The 17,445-nt window shown below is 31.3% G+C and overlaps 1 protein-coding gene across 1 annotated transcript; it reads right to left on the bottom strand.

Moving 5' to 3' along the window:
* Window positions 1-4,902: 4,902 nt before the first annotated feature.
* On the bottom strand, window positions 4,903-6,237 carry LOC110726737 (B-box zinc finger protein 32-like). The gene has a single exon (XM_021906224.1). It carries the CDS (start codon window positions 5,980-5,982, stop codon window positions 5,200-5,202), a length of 783 nt encoding a protein of 260 aa, XP_021761916.1. The 5' UTR covers window positions 5,983-6,237; the 3' UTR covers window positions 4,903-5,199.
* Window positions 6,238-17,445: the final 11,208 nt, after the last annotated feature.

The raw sequence follows: 17,445 nt of genomic DNA, 5'->3' as shown, positions 1-17,445 counted from the left end.
TTACTTAAAAAAAATAGTACAAGCTAGAACTAGATTTTGGTAGTATTGCAATTGGCTAAGTGATGAACAGATATGAGATACTAGGGTAAAATAATTGGCTACTTTTCCGACTTTGCGTGAGTTCAGGCTCAAATTTCACCAAGGTCATTTTAGAAGAGATTTTCTTTAAATTCTCCCCTTATGGGCCTTGTCTATGTGTGTATGCGATTAAGGGGATTTGCCCAGCATTTGATAACTCAATGATCCGTTTGGTAAGTGGTGATAAATAAAACTCCGTATTCTGTATCCATTTCCATGGTTATGAGTTTGTCCCAAATTCTCTCCTTTTCTTCACCAATTTCATTTCTATTTGTTACAAAGTATTATATAGAGTGGTATTTCGTGATAAATTGGTAACAGACATTAATAAAGACAATAAAAACACAAGTCTAAAGAGGAAAATGTATTCCAATGCTTGCCAAATTAAACTGTTACACATATCATTCAAACAATCCCTACTCCGTATTAAAACTATTGTCAAGGCCAAATTTCAAGAAAAGACAACACCTTTAATTTATTGTCTTTCAAAAAAATTCCTCCAACTTCATGGCATGATAAAAGAAAAAACAGCATTCCAAATACAGTGTACTAGGAACATCATTAAATGAAATTTTTTCAAAAAATAAAATGCTCCTGATAATGTTGGCCTTTAGCAAGGATATACATATACTGAAGATAAGCCTCTTGTATTGCCAACATGCATGCATGTAAGCCCATAATAAACTTCAATTATTGCCAACATTATCTTACATAATCTCATCTCAACTTCTTTACATGTCTTCTCTATTTCTGATGACTTTGCTACTAGTTTCTTCTACATCTTTTGTACTTTAATTTAATACATCAAATAGATTATCTCTTTGGAATACAATGTCACATCACTATCCAATTAATTGTACTCCATAGCTTTCTACAACATTAATATATTACAACAAATTAGGCAAGTAATTTAGAATACTAATTCTTTGTTTACTTTCAAGTGATTCAAAATGGAGATCTCGAGTTTTAGCAAGTCATGAGTCTCGTAATAAGGCTACACCAAATTCGAGCCGTAACAACTCAACTACATGCATTTGGAAGTATGGTTTATGAAATTATGACTTTTCTTATTAAACTCTACGATCTAACATATGCACTTATGCAACTAAGATGATTGACTTATAATAGGTGCTGATTTTAACACGGTCTTTTATTTATGGACATAAACTAACATAAACTGTTGATTCAACATTAAAAAAATAAACTAAAATAAATGTGTGTTGTATGTGGTGTATTATACGTGTTTGGTATGAATTTTTATTCTCATAGAGTCGTAGTTGTGTAACAACAATGATATTAGTTATAATAACATTGTACAGTACAAGTTAAAGTATATAATGCTAGGTGTAAGATTAAAGCTAGAACAATACTCTATTTCCTTTGGCTTTATTTTCGATTGAAGATTGTGATTAAGATGTGTATTAGTGATGGAGAAAAGCTATGATTAAGATTTGACGCTTAATTAGACCCTAAAAAGCTATAAAGCTACATCAACCACAAGTAGGCAGCTTATCAGATTAAACAACTTAATTACTACTTAATGCATGTCTTATCCATGATAATCATTGATTTTTCCGATCCAATATTCACATTAACAAATTTTCCTTACTTTAATTTCTCTCATTCATGTTAATTCCCATTTTATACTACTAGCATTCTTTTTTTCTTTTGGTAACTACTTTTGTTGTCATTGAACAAAAATAAATTAAACAATAGAATAATTTATATTATCATGAATAAGATGTGCCCTAAAACCAAATTGTAGTTCATCTTACAAGTAAGAATAATTACCTAACAAGTATAATGTTTTCCTTAACTTTATTTAGTAAAGCAAATAATGCTAATGTGTTAAGCTCCCATATATGATGAATTGTCCCTCATTTGATAAGAGTATGTATACAATTGCGTTACAAACTCGAAACTATTTTATGATTTTACCTACTCAGCTATTCTCGCCTTTCTAATTCTGGGTCCAGAACTCCAGATTTAGGGATCAGTTCTAAGTGATTAGGTAATAACACCCTCCCAATTGTTGTTGCGGGGGATCGAATCCACCATGTATTTAATTAGGGCTTAGAGGATTTTCTCACCTTCCCTTATTCATCTCAAGGATTTGATCTAGTTTTATGTTTTGTTATCCTATAAATTATCGAAATTTGTCGATGAGCACCCATATTGATAAGTAACATTCACTTCTACTCCTTGCATAATTTTGTTGAGGACTTGAGGATGGAAATTATGAGACTAATAATGGGTGAATTAATAATCTGTATAATTTTTCTCCAAAAATTAATTAATATGATATTCTCTTAAGAAATAAAGTTAAGTATTATTAATTTTATAACATATATGGTATGATTAGCTTAACGTATGTATGAACTATGATATGATCAATGATGTCAACAGATTAGGATGCTAATCCTCTAAAATATTGGCCGAATTTGTGGATCATTTATATGACACGCCAAATTCTTGATTAATTAATTATACGTATGTCGCCTAAGTTCAAACATGAATGGCATGAGCCACAAGCTGCCTATTAAAAGTCTTCCTCTAAACATTGTTTATTTTATGAGCCTTTTTTAATCAAAGTGTTTATTTAACTAACAAGTGGAACTAAGCTAGCTTTAATTTGGTGTTGATTAGTGTTTATTATACTTTGTTTGGACAATTTTGGTTTTTGGATTTACTTGGAAGTCCTCTCATTGTTTACTCGAATAAGCGAGGTGATTAGACCAATAGAGACCTTTATCACTAATGGGATTATATAGTCAAACACGTATGCTCACTTTGTACCTAGCTGTATAATACCAGAATGATGCTTCCTTGATGGTGCATGCTCAAAAACATAGGGCAGATAATACAGACAAGATTTAATCTTACGTATTGAAAATTATCTCACAAGGGCAAGTATTATCCACTCGACACCCACCATATGACATTATGACAATACTAATATGTTCCGATGTTTACACACACTTTATTTTTCAGGGGTGATTGTCCAAAATATAGCTAGTCCTCCCTTAGTAAACTCATTGCGATTTCTTCTCAAAACAAATCCAACGTTTAGGTAGATATGCATTATTATAAGCTTAGGTGTAATAATCTGAAGATCAGTGAGAACTAGAGAAGAAAATAAAACAATTAGAGAAAATCCAAATTCTAAAAACTACCTAACTAGAAGTTGATATTAGATAATAATTCAACGTATGAAGTCGCTATTAGCCACAATTTCAAAAGATTAAAGTAAAATGCAATTCTTGTTAATGAAGAGTCAAAACTAGCAAGAAATATCGACCGGTAGTTGAGAAAAATATCAAGATTTAAATAATGAACTCCTAATTTTGTGGTGTTAATCTCATACAACAAATATTACTTAATTAATCTCAAAAGATCTCTTAATTTTTAAATGCACCTTAAATTTGGCTAAATATTAAAATTATACAGATTCTTTTATTCCTTCAAATATCTCATATAACATGTGGATTGGAGCAATTTACTCCAGCTTGCACACATATTTGATCATTAGTGGGGTTTGAAAAGTTTAGCAATGTTAAGTAGGGTACGAACCATTCTTAACCATACATTAATTATTAAATAATTGTAATTAAACTTGATTATATGTATTTGATTAGGCCCATCAAATCTTCATAATCCAATTTTTAATTAAATCATATAAAGTCATTGGACATAAATTGTTTTAGGAGTAGTTAGTACTAATCTATTATCATGCCCTTCTTTCTTTCCAGCCTAAGCATGCTTTGATTGAATATAATGTCCCCTATAAATTATAATTATAGGAAGTAATGTTGTACTATAGTTTTTTAATTCAAATTTTTTTGTATCTTGAGTACAACATTGTTTAGAAAAATCATGATGATTTCATGTGGTTGATAATTGTTCTCATTAGTCTTAGGAATCTAATGCTTTACATCACCTTTAGAAGTTGTTGCAGTATAATACTTGTACTATACCACTAAAATATTATTCGGGAAAATATCTAGCTAGTAGTTGTATCATAAAACGTCTCAATATTTGACAAATGTCAAGTTTTGTGTTTTGACAATTGTCGCTCATCTATTGTATTCTCAATTAAAACAGGTCTCTCTAAAATACATATGATGTATAAACAAGTGAAGAAAATGTGTTGTTATTTTCTTAGTAAGTGTGTGTACATTAATGGTGTGACAATTGAACTTTGATGCACCCGAAAAGGGTAAAATGAGCTTCAATTTTAAACATAAAAGTTAATCTAAAACTTGAAGAAGCAAAATTAATCTAAAGTAAGACAAAATTCCTTAATTTTTGCACTTATTATTTTAATCAAAGTGTAAATGTTGAAAGTAAATTGTAGATCGAACTGCATATCTATTAATAAAGACTTCAAACTAATAATATGCTAGTTCCATAACTTTAATCAACTGTACATCGTCTCCTTAATACAAAGTATTGATCTTTATGTTGATCTCATCTTTGATGTATGAGACTTAGTAATATGTAGCATTGATTTATATCTATATCTATAAGCTAGAAAGGTATATAAGGGAGATCTATCTAAGAATGTATTAGGTGGTTGCTAATAATTATTCCATATATAATTCAACACTTCTAACTATATTAGCCACAAATCTAATGAAATGGATCAAGTAATCCTATATTAGTATGTTAACATTCTTAAACAACATCATGCAATGTTAACCATCACATTTCCATATATACGCTCAAGTTTCCTTCTTAGTGTTGTATCCGCAACTTATGTGACAACTAAACCTGAACAGTACATGTTAAATTAACGTAACAAAAGATAACAAAGACGTCCGTTAGTTGAACAAAATAATGATAATCACAAAATTACCATGATCTCATTTTTAGTTTTAGATTTAAATACATACATTCTCAAATAACAAATAAAAAAACCCATAACTCCATTTTTTTAACCTACCAACCAATCTAATAATCTACCATTCCACATTGTCTTATACAAATAATCAATCCCAAATCCTACTCATCTTCATCTTAATCTTAATTTTGTTCTCTTAATAATATTCAAGTGGAACAACAAACTTCCTTTTTTTTTTTTTTCTTTTTGCTAATTATGGTTTTTAGAAAAATAAATTACAATTAGCATTCAGCCCAACCTTCCTCGTGATCCTCACGTGATCGCCTGCGTTTAATAACACGCGCGAGTTTCGCTTCGGTAGCCAAGATCAGCTTAGCTGGCACTCCCGAGATCTGCTCCAACCTTCTCAGATCTTGACACGTGGACGCCGCCGATGACAAACTCCGAGACCCACAAACCCTAATTGCCACCCAAAACGACGCCGCTAAGGAAACCCGAAAGGGCCAAACCGTAATTCCATCCAAACAACCACTAAGCAATTCAACCGCCATGTTCACCACTTTACCATAATCTCTCTCTTCAACAACACCCATCTTTTTGCACCAATTTACCAAAATACCCTCCACCTTCAAATCCACCACCACCGTACTTCTACTGTTCCTCTCTCTCCTCCGTACATCCGCCATCTTCGCTCTCTTCGAGATCGACGATGACGTCATCTCGGCGGCGTCTTCCGCCGCGTCTCCGGTGCTCGAAATGCAGGAAGACGACGATGAGAGAGAATCATCATCATCATCTACCACGTCAGCAGCCTCACCGGAGCTTATCTTCGGAGGAGAGCAATCTCGACAGAACAACGTCGAAGGAGAAGGAACTCCGGCACCGGAAAACCTCTTTCCGTCAGTTTTCCGACAGTTAGGGCAAATCAACGACCGCACATGACGAGCAACAAGGAAATTCGCACAGTGAACCTTAGAATCACAAGTGTAGCACAAAAACGCGTTGTCGGAAGGACAATACAGCGACGCTTGACCACTGCAGAGCTCGCAATTACGATTCGCCATTTTTGTAAAGCTTCTTCAACAATCTAGAAAAAAAAAAGTTGAAACAATGAAGGATTTGAAGAGGAGAGAGGAAGAAGAGGGAGAATATATGGTTGGAGCGATAAGAGAGAAGGTTTTGATTTGGAGAGAGAGGAGAGAGAATCTTGAAATAAGGGGACACGGGTCGAGGAGGGAGAAAATAAGATGAGTGGTGGAATGAGGAGAAAGAATCAAAGAGTATTTTTTCAAATTATGTGGATTAGGAAGGTTATATATGTATATATATAAATCAATAAATGAAAAAATAAAATAAATAAAAAATGAAGAAAAAAAAGAAGTGTACGTGGACCACAAAAACCTCGTTTCTCTCGAAACACTCAATATTTGAAAGGAGAGAATAGAGAGGTGTTTGTTTTGGACTTGTATTATTTTATTTTGGAATATGGTTGTGCTATTTGCCACATTAGTTTTTTTAACTGGTTTTAGAGGGGCCTACCTTATGAAAAAGAATGGTGATTATTAGTCTTTGTGTTTTTTGGTTTGAATTTTTCAAAACTCTTCTTCCTTCCATTAAAAATATCTACTAGTATGTGGGTTAAGCTATTCTATTAGCTTTAGTTATGTCATTTATTGTTTTTGTGAATATAAAATTGAGTCAAAGCCATGTGGCAACGATCGTGTGATTCGTTTAGGAGTATCGTTTGTAGATGGAAGTTACAAACGTTTAAAATAATATACGTAATCGTTAGTAAGATTATCATTTACGGTCCTACTAAGTGTATAAGTAGTTTGTATTTTAAAATAACTGAAAACATTAATCAGTACTCGTATATAATTTTATAATTATGCACTACTCGTATAAGATATATAATTTTTATTTAAAATAGTTTTTCTGACAATTATATGCATTTAGCTAGCGATGACTTGAAAATGATGTGTCAAGTGTTTAAACGTGATAACGCGCGATTAAAATATGCATCAGACAAATAATCCCGGTGTTTCCGATTACACATCATATTGTTTAATGGTCAACGGAATTCGTTACCACAATCATAATCAAAGGGTAAGTGGTTTTACAAATCTCCCTATTCAATAACGTGGAGAAGTTACCATTAATTTAGGATGTATGTTACACTTAGTTGTCACAAGATTTGCTAAGTAATTTAGCTGTAACACATTGCAGATTTACCACATGAATCTAGGCAAACAATCACCAATATTTAACCTTACTAAGATTGTGAGCTAGATAAGCAAATAAAAAAAAAAACAAAAAAAACTATACAATGTCCGTAATCTCCGCCATTAATCCAATGATATTAAGCGCAATACACACGTTGACAACTTCTCCATGCATCTTAGTAGCTTAGTTATGTTTAATAACTTGGCTATTTTACCTTAAATTACGCTAAACTTGTATTTAAATAAAACACGTGTAAACATGTTTTTTTCTATCGAATGACATGTTGATCACCTAAATATAAATTACAGAATAATATGTAATTTACTAATTTGTATAATAATTGAAAAATAATAAGATTTCAATCAAAGTTTAATCCAAGTAGTGTGTGATTATAATTCATAGATGAATTGAATGATAAGCATCATTTTTAATATAATGGTACTAATCTCTTGCGTGAGTACACACACATTGCTCAGGTTAAACGTTATAAAGCTCAGTATAGAGTTATCACAATCATGTCAAGTGTTTAGCACAACAGGCTCAACAACTCGTAGTATCAATTACACTTGTCTAATGATCGATATTCGTTCATATAATCATTTTTAATTTTAAAAAAAAAACGTAAATAGCTGTAAAAATCTCCTTGAATATGGAAATTTACCTTTAATTTAGGAGGTATATTGTAGTACTAGATTTTGAAAGGAGATAATTAAGCTTTGATTAACACATTGCATGCTTCACTTAAAAGAATTCACTTCATGAACTTAGATAGCATTTGTATGCATATTCACCAATAATTAACCTAATTACTGTGAGCTATATACGCAAATCACGTAGCTAATTACATGGCTTCCGTTATCTCTTCCATTTGATCCAAAGTTACTAAGGAACATACACATTGACCAATTCTCCATATTAGTACCTTTATTTTTCGGGAAAGAAAAAAAAAAAAAAAAACATCAATCCTATAAATTGGTTATCTTACTTGAAATGAAGGCAACTTTTAATTAGTATGGAGTAACTTTTTTCATTTATGTATATCTTAATTATAATATGAAAAAAGCACGTAAACACATATAGTAAATTTTTAAACAGATTGACGTGTTGATTCAAAAATCTATTATCGGTTAACATTGAACCCAAGGTTAAAAAGGAGGGTGATGGAAACATCATCAATCAAAGAGTAATCATCCCATGAAAACAAATAAATAATGGATCCAAGTGTGTGATTATAGTTCATACAATTTCATAACAAAAATCAACCGTCCATAGTTCCCAAAGAAATTCAACCACCCAAGAAAGTTAGTTAGGTGCAAATTTGTGATACTCTATATTTTTATTAAAAGAATTATTTAAAAGATGATTTCAACAAATATAATGAGTCAAGATAACCACCAAAAATATCCTAGAATTAAAAATATAAAATTGAGGTTATTATGAATTGATGTTAAATTCTTGGTTTATTTTACAAGTGAAAGTGGGACCCAATGAATGAACACAACGTGGCAATTCCGTAATCCATGTCATAGTCGATGATGATCAAATAGGAGACGCGTCAACTAATTTGGACACAAGCAATGGAAGCTTCAGTATTACTAGTTGTTGTATATACTCCCACCACTTACTAATACTAACATTCATTTCATTCTTTGGAAACTTATATTTTTTTTTGCCTTATTCTCTAAATTTGCCCACACTTTTTTTTAATTTTTTGGAGTGATGTGGGACAACCCTTCTCCAACTTTAGTGATCATTGTTTCATATAATTGCTTGTAGAGTTTGTTATCTTATGACATAATGTTTATAATAAGTTATGGGGTTATGTTGTGGTTCATATTTACTCTAAAAATGTGTAGAAAATGATGTTTGTTTTAAGGAGTGAAAGTTCTAAATGGTGCGTGTGGTTGAAAAATGTTTAAGATATTACACTTTTTAAAGTCCTCTTAGTTATGTGAAAGTTTCTAAGTAGCTCCCTGATTTTAAGATTGGTGTTAAGTATGTTTTCACATTTAGACAAGAATGAGAGGTAGTCAAGGAGTATTTGTGGACTTGTATACTATCTAGCAAGAGCCAAGAGGTAGATAGAGGGCAAAAATGAGGGAAAAGATCGAGTAGCTTGAAGGCCTAATCACTTCAGTTTAATTTCTGTTCAGTTTAGCTCCAATCAGTTCAGTTCAATTCAACTTTAATTTCCTTCTCTCATAAAACATTCATTTCAGCTCTATTCAGTTTCAGTTCAGTTCAGTTCCAGCTCAGTTCAATAGATGTGAACAGACCCTAACTCTAGGTTGTTTTATCCAATAATGTGTTTTTATATTAAAAAATAGAAAAGACATTTATGTGTTTATTAAGGATTTTACAGTAGTGTGTTAATTTGCTACTTTATTTTTGTTCTTGACAATCCAACTTTCTTCAATGCATCTAGAATATTAATAATCTGTTATTTATCGATAGATAAAATAATTATAACAATAATGGCGTATTGCATATGACATACTTTGTATTACGTATGCATAATAAGTTTCATATCTAAAAACTTCACTACCTGAGGTAGTTTACGTATTTAAAAAATATCGTAGGATCCTAAAACGTAAACAAATGGGAAAAATGTTATAATTAGCATGCAAATATGCAATTATTGTTTGATTATAGATGATCATAATTAGTTGGTTATTCAGCCAACCCCAATTGAACACAAACCACATTATTCCTGAAAAAGCTCAATTTATCTCGACCTATGATTAACTCTAAGCATCTACTTTTGATGAAATTGAATTTAGCCAACAAAGTGAATTGAAGTACCTCCCCATTTGGCATTACTCAACCACTAGAAGTATAGCATAAATATAGAAAGAAGAAAGTAACATGAAGAATAACAAATAGATAAAGGTAAAAAAAAAAAAAAAAAAAAAAAAAAAAAAAAAAAAAAGAACAAGTTTTTAAAAATAAATAGAAATAAAAATTACAAGGTGTCCTTTGTATTTGTTTCCAAGGTTTTAGCACATTGCTTTGAGATTAGTCCCTAAAATTCTTTCTATTGAACAAGAAAGTGACCTACAACTTTACAAGGACACACAACATGCCAAAGTAAATTTTTACCTTTCATTATTTAATTAATTTATACAATAAAATATAAAAATAATGAATAAATAAAAAACAGAACATGACATGACGTGGCGAGAAGGCAACGGACCGTTAAGGTTGATCCAGTCACAAATCACATGAGAAAGCAACTGAAGGAATAACCACACATTAGATAAAGATTTCCAAATTTGTGAATTGTGAATAAGGAACAAGTTTTAAGAAAATATCATTTTTATTCCACCACCACTTTATTGACACGTGCTTTTATATGTGGCAACACTGTTGTTTTGTTGCTGAGCTCACCACGGAATCTAACGGTGCTGGTGGCTCACTGAAGGGGAAAAAAAAATTCATATTTTTTTAGCTTTGGTTAAAATTGATATGGGTTGAGATTTAAGTAGTTAGGAAATACTTCATGTGCTCTTTTTTATTTGACCTGTTTCTTTTATCACGCTTCCCAATGTAAAACTTTAGCGATCAATAGCTTTAGTTCTCCATAAGTAAAGATTATAAAAGATGGATATTATGATAATACTTATTGAGAAAAATTCAAAAAGATACTACATGAATATATTTTTCCTTATATATCATTCATAAAAGACGGTTAAAGGAGGGGTGATAAATATTGTAAAAGTAAAAGCAGGTCAAGTAAAAAAGAACGGAGGAAGTATTAGTTATTATTATTCTCAATAATTTTTTAAATAAATAATTAAAGGGTAATGCTATATGTAGCCCTAACGGCTATATATAAGCATTAAATACACGCTTGATAATTGTATAAAATTAGGAATTCATGACAAAAATACGCGTAAATCAGTGTAATTAGTGTTTAGATTTTTATGATTTCTTAACTTTTTACGGAGTATGATTTTTAAGTATAAATTTAATGTTTATATGTGGCAGTGGGTCGGGTTAAATTTAGGCGGAGATGGAGGGAGGTTTGGCGGGTGATGGGGCGGGGATGGGTATAAAATGTGTACCCGCCATGGGTGATGGGGCGGGTATGGATTTTAGAGTAGACTCGCCCCATATCCGCCCCGCCTCGTACCCATCTTATAACCGCACCATATTTCTTTTAGAAGAATTGAGAATTTATTAAACTTGATGCCCCCTAAGACCCAATAAGCTTGAATAGTGAAAGTCACAATTTTCTTAACCTAATTTGATATAATTGTCATTAATGTGATACAATAGAGCATCATGGCAAAAGGTTTGGGACGATTTTGGGGCGGGTATGTGGTGGATATGAATATCCAAGTGGGTGATGGGGCGGGGATGGATCCTATCTTGTACTCGGTGGAGCGGGAATGGATGTGGATAATTGAACCCGCCACGGGTGGTGGGGCGGGGATGGGTATAAGATTTTTAGGCGGGTATGGGTATGGAAGTACCATCATCCGCATCCGACCCGCCCCATTGCCATCCCTACTTATATGTAACCCTAATGGCTATGCATAGCATTTTCCATAATTAAATACAGAGTATCAAATAACTAACTAATCACAAATTTGGGTAAAAGTAATTATATTAATTTTATAAAATTTATATCATTACATGCTAGGTATTTTATATACCAGAGTATTAAACTACCCAAACAATGAAATAACGATATAAGTTCTTCGAATTGATTAAAAGTAATATCATCGCCATTTTAAGCGGGTCCAAAACTTGACCCTTTGTCTTGGCCCGACCAAACTCGATTGATTTATTGATTATGAACATTATCACATCTAGTATCTCCTTTATATACCGGCAAAATTACACCCATTCAAGTTATTTCTAATTATAGTTGATGCTTTGTATTTTTTAGATGCACTTTTAAGAGTTACATATTTACTCCATGTTAAATGATAGAAAGGGTAACACAATATTTGCATTAAGAAATTTTGTAATTTATAATAAGTAAGAAAAATGTGAATATTCGAAATCACCACTCACAAGTATTCTACAACCGTTGTATTGTTCTTGCTAGCTTTTCAAGGTAAAAAAAAAAGAAGTTTTAAATAATTTAAACTTTATATTGAAATAATACATTTTTTGATTGCCAGTAGCTATTAGGTATTTTATTTTATTATAAAACTAGGATAAATAATTGGTAAAACAAGCACTGGCGGATCCAAGTAAAGAACCGGGGGCACGTGCTACCCCCGGAAAAAAAAAACCAAAAAAAAAAATTGTTTCAAAAGTATATTATACAAAATACAATATAAGCATTAAATTATGTTTATCTTATAAGATAAATGAAGCTGTTTCAATGGTAACTTAGGTGGTGATTTTAACTTTCTTAGCCTTGAATCTTCCCAAGAACAATTAATAGTATAGATAATTTGTCCATGAAGAAAGTTAGTAAAATCTTATAAATTTGACTAATTTTATATGATGGTAATACAAAGTATTTCGTGTACATCTATAATTTATGTGCTAATAGCTCAGTGCAAAATCTAAAGATATTCAAAAATTTGATGGTAACTTTTTCTACACAATCACAATACATTATGCAAAAACTTAACTTGATATGATATGTTATTACCAAGTTAAAATCAAATTAGTCTGAGTTTCAAGTTAGTAGGTGTATAATTTTTTTTTTCTATCATTTAGTGCTACCCTTGTTTGGAATCCTGGATCCGCCACTGAAAATAAGTGCTCACAACTGTGATATGGTTTCCTAATATTTACATATTGTTCAAGTACTCATTGGTGTTTGTTTCAAAAAAAAAAAAAAAAGTTCTCATTGGTGTTGGAAGACAAGTTAGAAACAATAAACTTGTTGTGTTGTAAGAAAATGTCAAAGAGTGTAATTAAAAATGCAAGCTAATGTGTCTCGAATAATGCTTTAATTGGTTTTACGATAGTATAATAAGCTGGTTGGGTTGCACAAATGAATGGAGTGACCTATTTATAGGCATTCAATTTTTGAAGACCGAAACCAATTCAGCTTTATAGTATTCGAATTGAATTTTTGGGAGGAGTGTTCTACACACCAACTATTAGGGGTGTCCGTTCGGTTTTCGGTTTGGATTTAGTCCAAATCCGATCCAATCCGAAATATAATTCGGTTTTCAATTTTTCAATCCGATCCGATCCGAATTTCTCTTTTGATCCAATCCGATCCAATCCGAATTAAAATTCGGTTATTTGGATCCGATCCGAAAATCCGAATTATAATACATTATTTTTTAGCTCCTAATACAATTATAAAAATAAAGCTTTAATACAACTAAAAGTCTTTAAAATAATGAGTAAAATAAATAGCTCAACGTCAAGTCATTAATTAATTAATACAAAGTCTCCCTAATTTATTTTTTGTAGTAGTAAGTATTTGACCTAAACTTCAAAAATTAAAGAAATCCATATTTATACAAGCTTAATTTTACAATTCGGTTTTCGGTTTGGATTGGATCCAATTAGGGTAAATCCAATCCAATCCGAAAATCCAAATTTCCAAAAAATCTCAATCCGATCCAATCCGATTTAAAGTTCGGATCCGATCCGAATTGATAATTCGGTTTGGAATGGATTGGATTTCGGTTTTTATCCGAATTATGGACACCCCTACCAACTATCTTATATGCTTTCAAAACTTACATAGATGTTAGAGGTTCTACGCGTTTACTATCTTAACACTCATAAGCTTGTTTAAACTCTATTGTAGCTCTAGAACCTTCTGAAGAGCGCTAAACATATGTTTTGCACAAAGTAAACTTTTGTGACTTTGCATAAGGATTTATCATGACCATTTCTTCATCAACCCAAAAAATTATAGACCCTTAAGTTTGAGCCCATTTAGGACTTGTTTGGCTTACCACATTACCCATTAAACCAAAACCCTTCCAAAAATCTAACTAATTAAACCATCTCTAAAATGAAAATCATCCACGATCTTCACTGACATTATTAAAAATCATAAACAATATCAATTGCCGTAAGCACCTCGTGTATCAACACTAGTAAACCACACAAACCGTTATGAACTAGACAATTCTCACGGGAGAGCTAACATGTTTCGTACGGTAGATCACATAATAAGAATGCAAATATCGGGAAATTCATACGTGGTTGGTACATTAACATGGGCAAGGAATAGTAGTGAGGAAATGATTTTTATAATGGGGCCACAAAGTTGCTTTTTTTTTTTTTTTTTTTTTTCTGTTTCTTTTTTTTATTGCAATTTTTGATTTGGTCCACTTATATAGACTAACCAAATGGGAGCCACAAAATCATTTCCATGTATGTCTATGATGTTAATAATATCCATAAGATTTTCATTTCAATATTCATTATGGTTCGTTTCTGGTTTTTTGCCCACAGATTATTCTATTCTATTTCATTTTATTTTATTTTATTCTATGGTTAAAAACTTACCTATAAACTTTACTTATATCATTATTGTTATTATTTTATACAACCAACACAGTACATTACTCAAGCACAATATGTGTTGAGGAAATGTGTTAGGTGGATGGTGATGCATGGTTTTTTTTTTTTTTTTTTTTTTTTTCTTTTTTTTTTTTTTTGGGTGGTGAAAATGAATAGGAGTAAGAAAAGACATGTATGATAATTATTTGTTTCGTTTTGTTGAAGTTTCTTATTAGTGTTTCTATGGTTAGGGGTGAACCAATCTTATAAGATATCTTAAAGTATACATGATGCAATATTTACATCCATTTGTTATTATTGGTGTGTGATGCAACATTTAGATTTAATCTTAGCCATATATTATGAGTGTAGCATAAGTACCGATTTCCTACTAAAGTTTGCTCTCCTCTACTTTCTTCTCTACAAATATAAGTAGTTTATTAACGAATCAGTTTTTAAATAGTTACAAACTTACAACACATTTTTTACTTCGAAATTTACCTATACTTATGAAAATTAAATTTGATCTTTTCTTAGATTCAGTTTTTTTTTTTTTTTTTTTTTTTTTTTTAATAGAAAAAATATTTCATTAATTAAAAGTCATTCGACATCTACAATAAAGATTCGTCGTTAACAAATATATAAGATATTGAATCAAATAAAATTTTCCTTCATAAAAACTATGATCGTCGAGTAGATCTTGCACTGCGGAGCATCTCCCGCTTATATCGCTGAAAATTATAGCCTTGTTGGAGAGACAATCTAACGATCCTTTGTAGTTGTGAGGATGTTTTTCTGATTCATCTGTTCGTATTCGAAAACTTGATAACTTTTTCACCAACGAAATAATTTCACGACAATCCATTAGATGTGCTACCATGAATTCAAAACTAAGAAATTTCTCCCTCGAAAAGAGGAGATAAACCTTGTCTTTCAAAGGAGATCGGAAACCTTTTCTTTCAAGGGAGAAAAGTTCCTCCCAAAAGGAGGAAGCATGATTATAAACCTAAAAAAAGCAATAAAGAAACAAGGATTGGGGCTTTCTACCGATTAAAATCGATGGAAGCCCCTTCAAAATTCAACAATGGAGGTTAGGGTTTTGGAGAGAGAAAGGAGGAAAAGGAGAAGAGGCTTCTTAGATTCAGTTCAGTGAATATGAATATTATTTATAAATTATAATTTTTCTATATATGATTGTATTAAGATGATTATGCCTGATTTATGAATTATGTATTGAAAATCATGAAAATCAACATGTTGATGCGTTGCAACTAAATAACTCGTAAAAGATAAGAACTATGACAACGCATGCATACATAAACCAACCCAATTTAGCTTATAGACCACCTTGTACCTGTGTACCACAAATCCACACAAAAATATTTTAAGTCAAGAATCTCAAGTTGTATAGATTAGATAATGGATAAGTCTATTATTTCCATTACAGTACAATTTGCTTTTCTCCTGGGAAAGTTACGAGTTACTCCGTATAATGTCAAGTTTAATATGTAGTATTTATTAAATTAAACAAAAAATAAAAAAGTCACTTGATCATATATGATACGACTATATCTCACTATCTCAGCTGTTCATGCAGCTAGATTCACAAAGAGCCGAGACAAGTCATCTGAGTCTCTCTTCCAGTAACAAGATGATCATCTCAATATGAAGACGAAGCTTATTAATTTTTTCAACTTCGATTATACATAATTTAACACAGACAATGACTAATGATCCATGTTCGTCATGTGAGTGAGGTATAGGCATATAGCTCAAGTGGTTAGAGTTAGACCTCCCTTCCCGATATCATGATACCTTGAGATCAATTTTCATTATCTGCCTTTTGTGGCTCTTTAAACAAAAAAAATCCATGTTCGTCATGTACATATTCGTTAATGTCTAAAAAAATAACACAAACATGTATATTGGTTATTATTTTGAATTCCAGCTCCACTAATCAAATGATCATCTTTCTTCTTTTTTATTTTTTCTTCCAGGAAATCCACCATAATGTAATAACAAATCCTAGTTGAAAAAAACGTCGACATCAAAATAATGAAGATTATTGATGTGAATCAATCAATTTATTACTATAATGAATTTCCTAGCTAGCTTTTGATGGTCCATCTTATAATATCATATACTATGTATTAACTGCACTTCCTAGTTGCAATTTGCAAATAGGTTGACATCACTATCTATCTATCTTTGTACAAGTTCAAACAATTTGACAACTTGTTGGAAGGATTATGAAAAAAAGAAAATAATAAGTAGTACTAAAAGTAGAAACAGTAAATTATTACAACATACCACTACTTATTATTATATTAATTTATAAATTAATAAGTGAGTTTGTAATTTTATGCTCTCTCCTTTCCAATGTTAAAAAAATTAAATACTTTGTAAAACGTTACACACTGATTCAGTATGTTTTTTTTTACGTTTTTTTAACTAATTTTAAAAGGTTTATCTACTAATTCGCATTTTTTTAAACTAGTGAAAATAATGCGCGGATATTTATACCTAAAAATATTTGTTTATATATTTTCCCTCATTATTGTGAAAACAACTAAATTTGTTGTATTGCCAAATTGAAAGAGTTCTTCGTACATGACTAGCATGCACGCGTTGGCCAGCCTAAAAATGACAAAAACCCTAACGAAACAAGTCAAACAACTTATTAAAACAAGAAATTGAAGGGGAAATTACAATAGACAAGGGATATAAGTCATATAACCACATAATTTAGCATCCTTTAGAGATTATTGCCCTTCATTTTTCAAGATACGAACTACTCTCTCCGTCCCTAAATTTTTGTCCCATTTGACTTTTTGCGGTCTACAAGACGTATCTTATCACGATTT

This window comes from Chenopodium quinoa, unplaced genomic scaffold, assembly GCF_001683475.1.
Source record: "Chenopodium quinoa cultivar QQ74 unplaced genomic scaffold, ASM168347v1, whole genome shotgun sequence".
Classification (NCBI taxonomy): Eukaryota; Viridiplantae; Streptophyta; class Magnoliopsida; order Caryophyllales; family Amaranthaceae; genus Chenopodium; species Chenopodium quinoa.
The sequence above is the reverse complement of the archived record's forward strand: the minus strand, read 5'-3'. Positions and strand labels throughout refer to the sequence as shown.